At 42.2% G+C, this 11,238-nt stretch overlaps 1 protein-coding gene across 6 annotated transcripts in view; it reads left to right on the top strand.

The window, feature by feature from the left end:
* KIAA0586 (KIAA0586 ortholog) overlaps nt 1-11,238 on the top strand; it is a 118,370-nt gene that overhangs the window by 46,618 nt on the left and 60,514 nt on the right. For all 6 annotated transcript variants that reach the window (XR_002097595.1, XR_002097594.1, XM_019518396.1 and 3 more), the window contains 3 exons: nt 7,569-7,777; nt 7,900-8,018; nt 8,626-8,810. Coding sequence is in view for 4 of the 6 variants with exons in the window: in XM_019518396.1 (XP_019373941.1) it covers nt 7,569-7,777; nt 7,900-8,018; nt 8,626-8,810 (513 nt within the window). In the remaining 2 variants the exon portion in view is untranslated. The remainder of the gene's footprint in view (nt 1-7,568; nt 7,778-7,899; nt 8,019-8,625; nt 8,811-11,238) is intronic.

Below are 11,238 nucleotides of genomic sequence, written 5' to 3'. Positions count from 1 at the left end.
ATTGTCAGTTGTCCCATCTGGTTCAGCAGGGGTCCAGTGTTGCCTTTGCTTTTCCTCTGGCTCTCCACATATCTAAAAAAGGACTTTTTATTTTCCTTGATATTTGTAGCTAGCTGGAGTTCCATCGCAGCCTTGCCTTTCCTGATTTGCTCTCTGCAAGTCCGGGCTAAAGCAGAGTATTCCTCCTTGGTGGCAGTTCCAGTCCTCCATCCTTTATAGGTCCTCCTTTTAAGATGCAGGAGGTTTGCTAGTTCCCTGGAGAGCCAAGGGGGCTGCTGTGCCCTCCTGCTGCCCTTCCTCTGAGATGGGATGGACTTTGCTTGTGCATCCAGGATTGCTCCCTTGAGGAGCATCCACATGTCCTGAACTCCCCTCTCCATTGGGTTGTGGCCTTTTAGGGCCTCTCTGACAAGCCTCCTTAGCTTGTCAAAGTCAGCTTTCCTGAAGTTGAGGACTTCTGTACAACTGACTAACTTGCCAGCTTTATGGCAGATGGTGAAAGTGATCAGTTCATGATCACTGTCACCCAGCTTCCCTTTGATTGTTAGGTTGCCAGTTAGGTCACCCCGGTTGCCAGTACGAGGTTGAGCAGTGCTTTACCTGTTGTCGGCCCGTAGACTTCCTATGTCAGATAGAGGTCGTCTGCACGTGAGACAAAGCTTTGCAACTGCTCGGATGTGGCCGAGCACTCCTCCCACGAGATGTCTGGGTAGTTAAATTCTCCCATGACAACTGTACACCATGATTGTGCGGCCTCAGCCAATTCCCTGATGAATTCCTGGTCGAGGTCCTGACTCTGGGTGGGAGGTCTGTAGTAGACTCCCACCATAGTATCCCCTGCACCATGTTCCCCACAGATTTTAACCCAGAGGGTCTCAAGTCGTCCATCATGGGTGCCAGTGTCAGCTTGCAGGGGCGCGTAGCTTTCCTTGACGTAGAGAGCTACGCCCCCACCCCTTTTGTCCGCTCGATCCCTCCTGTACAGGGTATAGCCATCTATACCTGTGGTCCAGTCATGGGTGGAGTCCCACCGGGTCTCCGTTATCCCAATGACATCAGTTATTTGCATTTAGGAGGAGAACAAGTTCCTCCTGTTTATTCCCCAGGCTCCTGGCATTTGTGTATAGACGCGCAAGTGTCCCCTTAGGAACTCTTGCCTTGCCTACATTTGTTCCAGGGCTGGGGCTGGGGTGGGATCCCTTATGTGCCTTGGCCTGCTGGCTTTGCAAGGGCCACTTGGTGGGCCAGCAGTGGCAGTGGTCTCCACATCCCCCCGCGGGCTTAGTTTAAAGCCTGGTGGTGCAGGTCAGCCAGTCTAGCTGAGAAGAGCCTCCTCCCCAGCAGAGGCACCTCTAGTTGATATATTAATTCCATTCTGGAATACAAGTGCTTTATCCCAAGCTAGTTTTTATTAAAACACTCTTCTTCCTAAATAAGAGCATCCACAGTTGGAATGAATCGGGATTATTTTAATCTGCGTTACGTTCACACCCTATTTTATTCAAGTTTAATTTTCACACGTAGGCAAGTCTTTATGGTTTCTCTGCACAAGACAGTTTTTAACAGTTATTATAATGGCAGTGCCCCCTTCCCTGTATCAATGCCCTTATTCTAGAAAAGCCCTTTTTGATTTACCCAGGAAGAGACAAAACAGGACTGGAAGATGGTCCCAGGTTCAGCAAGGCCAGTTGTCTGGAATTTCAGGCAAGCACATCACAGATTAATCCCATATAAACTGATCAAGCTCCATCTTAAATTTAGTTAGGGTGTCTCGCTGCCATTACTGTAGTGGGTAGTTGTTCTGGTGTCTCATTGTTCTGTGAGTTAGACACCTTTTTTTTTTTTCCTAATATCCAGCTAAACATATTCCAGGCCAGTCTATGCTAAGGTTGTCTTTTAAGTTAAATGCACTGGTGTGACTTTTTTTAGACAGGACTCCTATCTCCTCTCAGCCTTCAGCTCAGTTAAACAAGTCAGGTTCTTGCAGTTTTCACTAAAACAAGCTCTCCTTTCCCTACTTGTTCTAGTGCCCTTCTCTGCTCCCCTTCCACATTGTCCCCACCATTGTTGAATAGGGCTGATGGGAATTTGACTGTTTCAGATGAGTTCTTATCAATGCCTAGTGTAGTACTTCTCCATTGCTACTGGAAGTTTATCTGTTGCATCCTTTTTTTCTTGCACTGCGTACAAAACATCATAAACTAAACTGAGAGCAGGCCCTTTTATACAGAAAGGGAAAAAAGTATCTACATTGGAATGATACCTTTTTAACTTCCTCTATTTCACATTCAGACCTTTGCGTTTATAAGCATGAGTATAAGGCCCCCTCTACACATTAAATTTATGCAGTGATTAACATGTCCTCTGAAAACAAACCCTTACAGTGAGACTGATTCTAACCACTAGGGACTCTTTTTTCAAAAAAAAGGAACTTAGACCCTAGGTATTGCGCTCATACTTTGCCAAATAGTAATGGGCATAAACTGTGCTGACCTGAGTAAATGTTGGATCTCTTTCCAAGGCACCTAAATTTTCCCCTAAGGATTATGGTAGTGACATGTGTTACTCATCAGGACAGTGTTCAGAGATGATGTTTGTAGTGCAGCCCATACTTTTCCCATGAAATACTTGAAAACACCAGTGTTAAAAAAGAAAAATGTATGACTGAGTTTTATCTAACTGTAACAAGGGGCTCTTAATGTATTTTTTCTAATGGTAAAACAAGGCTGTCAGGCTCTCCTTTATTATATTTTAATTACTCTGACATCATCTGAATGTGACTTTAGGAAATAAATAGAGTGAGATTTAACTTGAATGGAATGTAGAGTGGTTACTATTCCAACTAAACCTGAAGGAATTTCAAATTCATGTCAGGTTTTTTTTACTGGTAGTTATGATAGATATTTTCAAAGATGCTTACGGATGGTAATGCAGTATACACTCATGCTAATTTTTGAGAAGGCTGGAAAATGTTATATGAGCAGATTTGGTTTGTATAATTAAATACCTTTATTTATATATTATTTATTCACCGCAGGTCATATCATTCTCTTCAAATCTGTATTCTACTAAAATATAAAATATCTTATGCATGTGGCTTGGCAATATAGAAAAATGTCTTAGTCAGAAGGTACTAATTATATGCAAGATTTATTACAGGTACTTTATTTAATCCACATGTTTGCATTTTAAATACTTTGGGAAAGGGTATATTAAATAGGAGACATCAAAGAAAATTTATAGGAATAATGTAGTCAGTAGAAAGCATGCATATTGAAACATGGGACAAAGGAATCTGTACATTTGCTGTCAGAATGAATTATGACCACGAATACATATATCCCGATAGAATGAATTGCTTAGGAACTTGCAAGTAATCCAGAGACATTTCAAGATGATATGGCCTTCATATGAGTTATTAAGTGTAATATTACATGTATATGATATTTAATGAGTAAAGCTTTTAGCTTTTATACAACTTGTTTGTCACCCAAATATGCAAATTGCTTGTCTCGGCTCTAACGTATGCATTATTCAAGTAAATTACTCGTCTTCAGAGGTTCACAGAGTCTTTTCTTCTTAGAGAAAGACTGTTTGCTGTCCTGTGCAACTGCAGGCTGTGATTCCTTTTTCTAAGTAAAGTACACAAACATGGGTGGAAGAGAAAGCAAGAAAAGAAAAATTAACATTGGGAGAGGCAGGGGGATATTTCCCCCTTCTTCCTGTTTATCCTTCAAAAATAACCTATTCTTCCCCCCATAGGAAAATACAAAAGGGTTTTATATATGAGTTGGAAAAAAGTATTTGGTAGAATGTCTCTTTCTCTTCTGGAAAACTTCAGGAGATGAATTCCAGTAAAAATGAGTTTAAACTGAGTTTTTTTTTTTTTATTTATTCATTTACCCCTGCACTACACAATCCAAGCTGCTAACTAAATGTCCAGTTCATCAACTCCATATTTCCATGAGGAATTTTTACTCGCAGAAGGTCTATGTGTATATCCACATGCATAACACTTGTATTGATATTAAAGAATACCCATAGAAGCTGTTACGCTGCAACTTTGTAGCAAGTCTGTTCCAAGTTTAACTTTGCTTCACTCAGGGTCAAATTTTACATCACTTGTGTTTGCGGCAGGCTCTTGCAGGGACCCTATTTATTTAATATGAGATGTATATCCTTGTCTGAAAGGCTCAGAGCTTACAATAAATAAATTAGCCACGGGCAGCATTCACCAAGACAAGCAACACCCCAAAACCCAAGAACTCCAACTCCAACCCCCGGCCATCACCTCCCTGTCCAGCCCCCACTCCCATTAATCCCAACCACACTTTGCAAGCAGCAGTTTTTCCTCTTTGAAAGCAGTTAAGTTTTGCATTTGTCCATATCTTGTGTTATTATTTGGCCAGGTAAAATTTATTTCACAAGTGAATTTTGCACCCTTGTGGTGCATCTGATAGAATAAATGATATGCTTCAGTGGAAGATGGCTTGATGGTCACAGCTGCATATAGAGATGGATGTAAGAGGAGCAAAAAAAAAACAAATGCAAAAGGACTGGAGTCATGGGAAACTGTTTTGTGTTCTCACATTTAATTGCCCAGAAATCCCTTGTAATTCTGCAGCAAATAATTATAGCAAAAGAATTAATGAGCTTATTTAAAATAGCATAAAGCTTTGGAGTTAGTAGCACTTCCCTTAGAAATGTGAATTCTCTGATTTGTGTACTCAGTGCAGATTTGTGTACAGGATGGGGACTGACTAGCTAAGCAGCAGCTCTTCAGAAGACGACCTGGGGGTTACCGTGGACAGCAAGCTGAATATGAGCCAACGAAGTGCCCTTGTTGCAAAGAAGGCTAATGGCATCCTGGGCCACATTAGTAGAAGTGTTGCCAGCAGATCAAGGGAAATGATTATTCCCCTCTATTCAGCACTGGTGAGGCCACATCTGGAGTATGGTGTCCAGTTTTGGGTCTCCCACTACAGAACGGATGTGGACAAATTGGAGAGAGTCCAGCAGAGAGCAAGCAAAATGGTTAGGGAGCTAAGGAATATAACCTATGAGGAGAGGCTGAAGGAACAGGGCTGATTTAATCTGGAGAAGAGAAGACGGAGAGGGATTTAATTGCAGCCTTCAGCTATGTGAAGGGTGGGTCCAAAGAGGATGGAGCTGGCCTGTTCTCGGTGGTGGCAGATGACAAAACAAGGTGCAATGGTCTCAAGCTGCAGCAAAGGAAGATTAGGTTAGATATTGGGAAAAACTTTCTAAGGAGGGGAGGGTAGTAAAGCACTGGAACAGGTTACCCGGAGAGGTTGTGGAATATCTATCCTTAGGGGTTTTTAAGATGTGAGTAGACAGAGCTTTGGCTGGGATGATCTAGTTGGGGCTGGTCCTGCTTTGAGCAGGGGGTTGGACTAGATGACTTCCTAAGGTACCTTCCAACCTTAATTTTCTATGAGTCTATGATAGACATGAGGGCTTAGCTTCACAGTCAAGTGGTGGGCTAGATATGTTCATTTAAATTCTGGAGAAAACAGAAAAATCTTAAATCTTTGGTATGGTACAGCATTTCTAGAGTGTATGTCAAGTAACTTAATTAAACCACAAATACATTTCTAGGGAATTTAGAATTATTCTTCTAACTTCCTGCTTCCAGCACAAGAGGCTGGAAATATGTAATTACTTAAATTAGGTTTTAATCAGCAACTCCTGTACCTCTACAAATTTAGTGTTGATGGATTTAGAATTGTGTTTACTAACTGCAAAACAGTAAAAGGAAAGTGTACATATTTGCTATGGCACATGGTCACCTACATTCGAGCAAGTTATATTAAAACTGGAGCAGGGGCAAGAAGGGGTTACTAGGTCCCCACATCTTAAAAATAAAAAGGCACAAAAAAGGACAACAAGGATGATCAGGGGATCTAGAGGGACTTGCATATGAGGAGAGACTAAATATGCTAGGATTTTTCAGCTTAGGAAAGAGACACTTGAGGGAGGACTACAAAAAAGTGCAGAGAAAGTAAACAGGAATTTATTATTTACTGTTTCTCACAATACTTGGGACTAGAGGACATAACATGAAACTAAGGTTGAAAACTTAGCAGAGGAAATTCTTTCTTACACAGTAGATGATTAACTTGTGATGTTATGGAGACTAATTAGCATTCAAAAAGGGATTGATTGGACAGATTCTTGGAGGGAAGGCCTGTCAGTAGATATTGGGCATGGTAGACAGGGCTGCAGCATCCAAATCAGAACTTCCTAAACGGCAAGCTGCAGTAGAAGAGGGACAAGAGGTGGGTGATTGTGGACATACCCTGTTCACCCTTCCCCTTTGTAGACTGTACCCTTTGCTACTCTTTGGGTGCCTATAGATGTGCTCTAATGCATTTTAATTAGAACATATTGGAGCAGTCTTGATTAACCACGATTAACCATCATGTGTATTAAGAGTCCCACATGGGGACACTAACTCAAACAAGTCAAATGAGCTTTAGTTAAAGCGCCCCCACAGCCATTTTGGAATGCAGGATGCTTAGTACGTGTGACAATGAGCCATTTTAATCAGAGTGGGTGTATAGGAACTACTTTAATTAACATGCTCTTCCCAACCCCCATGCACTTCTGTAGGCACCCTTTGACACCAGAATACTGGGCTAGATTAGGGTTGTCTGACTGGCGGCCTGTAGATGTCATGCAGCCCATGAGGGGTTAAATTGCTGCCACTTGCTCCCATTGATTCAGCTGCAGCAAAATCCGGAGCCTGCAAACTGCTCTCCCTCGTCTGGCTTTTGCTGCCCGACCCTGCCCAATACAGGGGACAGCGCAGTGTGGCACAGCCAGGGGAGTTGAAGGTGAGCCTGGGCACATAGTACAGCTGTGGGGTAAAGAGGGGCCTCCACACGCAGTGTGGCCTGGCAGGACTGTTACTCACCCTGATGTGGCCCCTGCCAATGCATCCTGTGAAGCATTTGGCCCCTGGCCACTTAGAAGTTGGACAGCTCTGGGCTAAATGGACTGGTGGTCTGATCCACAAAGGGCATTTTTTTAATGTATGTTATGTGTGTGTACTAGGTGATCGGCAAATGGGGAGTTCGTTTCATGAGATGAGACTAAAAAAACTTTGGTTTAGACTAGCAAACTAAAGGCTGAGAGAGGATCTGATCTTTTCAAATACATAGAGGCAAAGGCCAAGGAGAGTAAATAATTATTTTAGCTAAAAGCCACTGTTGCCATAGGAACTGTCAATGAATAAATTTAGGCTAGTAGTTAGAAGAAGGTACCTGAACATAAAAGCAATCGGGTTCTGCAGCAGCCTTCAAATAGAAGATATAGGGGCAGTAACATACCTGTTTTTACGATAGAGCTTGATTAAGTTAATGAATGGGGTTATTTGATGTGGCGCCTGCAGTTGCAAAGGACTCCACTGTGGCCCAAAATGCCCCTTCCAGTCTTACATTCCTGTCTATAGCTGTTTCCCAAAATAAAACCTCTGGTGCTTACCTTTGTGATGCTGTATTGTGAAAGCACACCAAACAGTTTTATTTGCCTGTTACTGTCACTAGGATCAAGAAGAGGAGGAGGAAGAGGATGGAATCCCAGCAATCTCTGAACCCGTTCTGGAATTTAATAGACAAGCTGAAGTTGTATCTCCAAAGTATAATGGTCCTCCATTTCCACCAATGGCACCTGCTCCTGTTCCTCAACATGCGGCAGATATTCTGGATGAAATCATTGAAAGGAGGGAAACCATTGAAAACCAGTTAATTAGCTGGTGAGTGTCCACTGAGTTTGGAGGTAGTGAAACAGTAGGAGTAAATGTATTAGGAAGAAATAATGTGTTGTGTAAATGTAGGTGTCATGATGGCTGCTAAATAAGAGACTTATTTTTGTCAGGGTGGAACAAGAGGTCATGGCACGAATTATCAGTGGGATGTACCCAGTTCAGAAGGAAGTGGTGCCCAGTGTAAGTGCATCAGAGAGTGAAGACGGTGAGGCTGTAACCTCTGACATCAGTAAGTAAGAACAGTGGTTATTCTCAGTTGTTTTTCACCTTCAAAGTAGATGGGACGAAAGGATATTCTAGCTCCAGTTCAAGCTGAAAGATGTTTCAACAGGTTGCTTAGTTGGTTAAGCCTAAATGGCACACTCACTCTTTGGGTTATGTGGAAGTGGATAAATGGGTTGTCAGGCCACTAAAATGTAAATTGTCACGTGCCCTTAATATAAAATAAAAGGCCACAAATTAGCCAGTCTGGCAAGCCAAATTGTGGTCATCCTCCTTCCAGGCAAATCAGCTTAGCAGGAGCACAGCATGCCGCAGACTCTACCAGCTTTTGACTATCTTTCCATCTTTCCTGTTAAGAAGAGACATTTCAAATGGCTGCCTTCTTATCAAACAAGAGAGGCAGGCACAGGCATCACAGATCTGATCTCAGTCCTTCCCCCAGTTCCTTCTGTTGCCACAGATAAGTCTTCTGTCTCAGTGTTTCTCTCTCTCTGTGAGGGATTCTTGGAATGTCTGGCAGTTCTTGAAGGATGCAGATTGCTCCTTGTCTTCTATACGCATTTATTACTGTTGCATAACATTTTGTATTAATTTTGTTTATTATTTGTCTTTAGTTGAAGCAGCAGGTGGGGGAGGATTTCAGCTCTTTGTCAATGCTGGTGTGCCGGTGGACTTGGAAATGATCAATCATTTAGTGAGCGAAGCTCTCACGGAGACTGTTGCCATCATGCTGGGTGATAGGGACCACTCCGTGAGCCTCCCTGCTACAAACGTTCTCCCAAGCATGACAGTTTTGCCAGTAAGAGTCCATTTTATTTCAACTTCTATGTTATAATTACAATGACTGGGAATAATTGTAACCAGAGTGTTCCAATGCAAAGACGTTTGAAACCCATTAAGAAACAGAACAAACCTGGTTACAGCTTCTCGCATAGGTCTTGGTATATGACTGCAAGCAACAGGGTTTAAAGCAGTTGCTCTGTCAAAACTTGAATTCTTTTGCAATTTGTTCAGATTGCTACTTTAAACTTTTTAAATCCTGGATATGCTGTTGGCATCTGAAGAAAGAGTGGCAATATTGTATTTCACAGGGTTAAATGTTTATATTATTTCCATTGCCAGGCTGCAAGAGCGATAAACAGATGCTTCAGTGCAAGGAGGTGTGTGTTGTGTGTGTACTTACCAGAAGGGTTTTTTCTTAAGTATCTGCCAATATAAGAATCCATTGTATATCTTCACAATTGAGCATCTGATTCAGAAGCTGACTAGAAAGCTACAGGAATTTAGATCTATTTACATTTTTAAATGTTCATTAGAAGATTCGATGCTGTACTCTAGATCTCATGATTTTATCGTTGTTAGGGGCTGGAAGGGACCTTACAGATCATTGGGTCCAGCCCTCCTGCATGTGATCCCAGTAAGATGGGCATCAAGTTGTTTTTTGAAGATCGCCAGGGTGGGTGATTATACCACTTCTGGGGGAAGCCTGTTCCAAATCCTTAGCACTTGGCTTGTAAAGAAGTTTTTTCCTTATGTCTAGCCTGAAGGCATCTTCAATCAGCTAGACATAGGGAAAACTTCTTTGTTTGGGTAGACACAGATGTAACAAATTGTATCCTTTTCAAAGGATGCCACTAAACTTTTAGGATGCTGCTGTTACTTTTGTGTGATTCTGTAAGGAAAGAAGTGTAGCAGAACTGCTCCAACTTTAACCCTGCTTCATCCAAGGTCAAAGTTAGAGTGATTTAACTCACTGGGATCATCCAGTTAGTGTGACATGCTGTGTTATCCTTAACAGTAGCTCCCCTTCCCCTTTTAAATCAGGTAAAATGTATGATTGTCTATACCGTAGGTTGTGCAGAACATTTCAGGTTGAGCTTTAAGGGCTTCCTGCACAGAGCGGTATAAGTCACTTGCTTGTCAACAGTTCCCAACTTTCAATGGAGACAGGCCGAGCAAGATTTAAAAATAAGACTGTGTGACAAGAAGGGAACTCCTGGAACATTGAGTCATCCCCTGCTGTGCTCCCTTTCATCAACTTATTGAGCTCCATCTTAAAGCTAGGTGGAAAGTAGGGTAGAGTGGCACCTTAGAGGCTAACTAGTTTAGAAAAGCAAATACTTTTGTAGGCAGACCTACTTTGTCAGATCTGCCCTGTCTTCTGCCTGACTTCAGACTAACGCAGATAACCATCTCAGTCTTAAAGCTGGTGACGTTTTTTTGCTCCTAGTGCTTCTAGTGAAAGGTCTTACCAGAATGTTATTCCCCTGATGCACAAGCCACCTTCTCATTTAATGACTATTTTATACATATTTGTTTGGTGTCAGAAGTGTCATTTAGCTTAAATAGTTCTTTTCCCTTTCTGTTGTCTAACTCCTTTCCTCCCTCCCTGGGTATTTGAAGGTGGCAGACCTAGCACCACAGCCTTTGTTTTACTAGGCTATACAAGTTAGAGATAGGCAAGGAATTTTGAGTGATGTCCTCTAGTCTAGTGGACCAGTTGCATGGTTGGGAAAGACTTAGACAAACTTTTGAATGCAGTGCATTCTTCCTCAGGTCTAACGATAAAGCAGGCACAGCAGAGATTAAAAGCAGCCTGCAGAACTGCAGCATTGGAGAGGAGAGGAAGTTCCATGGGTTGCAGATAAGCAACTTATGGAAAAAAAGAGCCGAATTAGTGGAAGATCAAGGCCTGTCAAAAGGGAAGAGGGTTGTTATCACCTGTAGTGTGAAGGAAGATTATCGGGAATCAGGTAGATTATAGTATGTTGTGAAGTCAGTATTGGTGTTCAGTCTTTGGTTATTAGTGTCTAGCTAATAATGGATTTTTGTAGGGTTGGCAAGTCAGTCAATTCACTGGTCAAATATTGTCAATTGACTGCATATTTTTGACCAGTCAAAGATTATAGCAATTTTACAAAAAAAAACCCCCAACCCTCCATTTTAGTTTTCTTCACAGAAATACAGTTTCATAGTTTCTTGGTTTCTAGGGTCTGAAGGGACCTGAGCAAATCATCTAGTCTGACCCCCTGCCATGGCAGGAAAGAGTACTGGGGTCAAACGACCCCAGCAAGGTGTTCATCTAACCTCCTCTTAAAAACCCCCAGGGTAGGAGCCTGCACCACTTCTCTTGGAAGTTGGTTCCAGACCCTAGCCGCCCTGACTGTGAAGTAGCACCTCCTGATATTTAACCTAAATCTACCCTCTGCCAGCTTGTGACCATTATT

The sequence above is a fragment of the Gavialis gangeticus genome, unplaced genomic scaffold (assembly GCF_001723915.1).
Source record: "Gavialis gangeticus isolate Ggan-Ray unplaced genomic scaffold, GavGan_comp1, whole genome shotgun sequence".
Taxonomy (NCBI): domain Eukaryota; kingdom Metazoa; phylum Chordata; order Crocodylia; family Gavialidae; genus Gavialis; species Gavialis gangeticus.
Note: the sequence above shows the minus strand (reverse complement) of the source record. Positions and strands in the feature narration are given on the sequence as shown.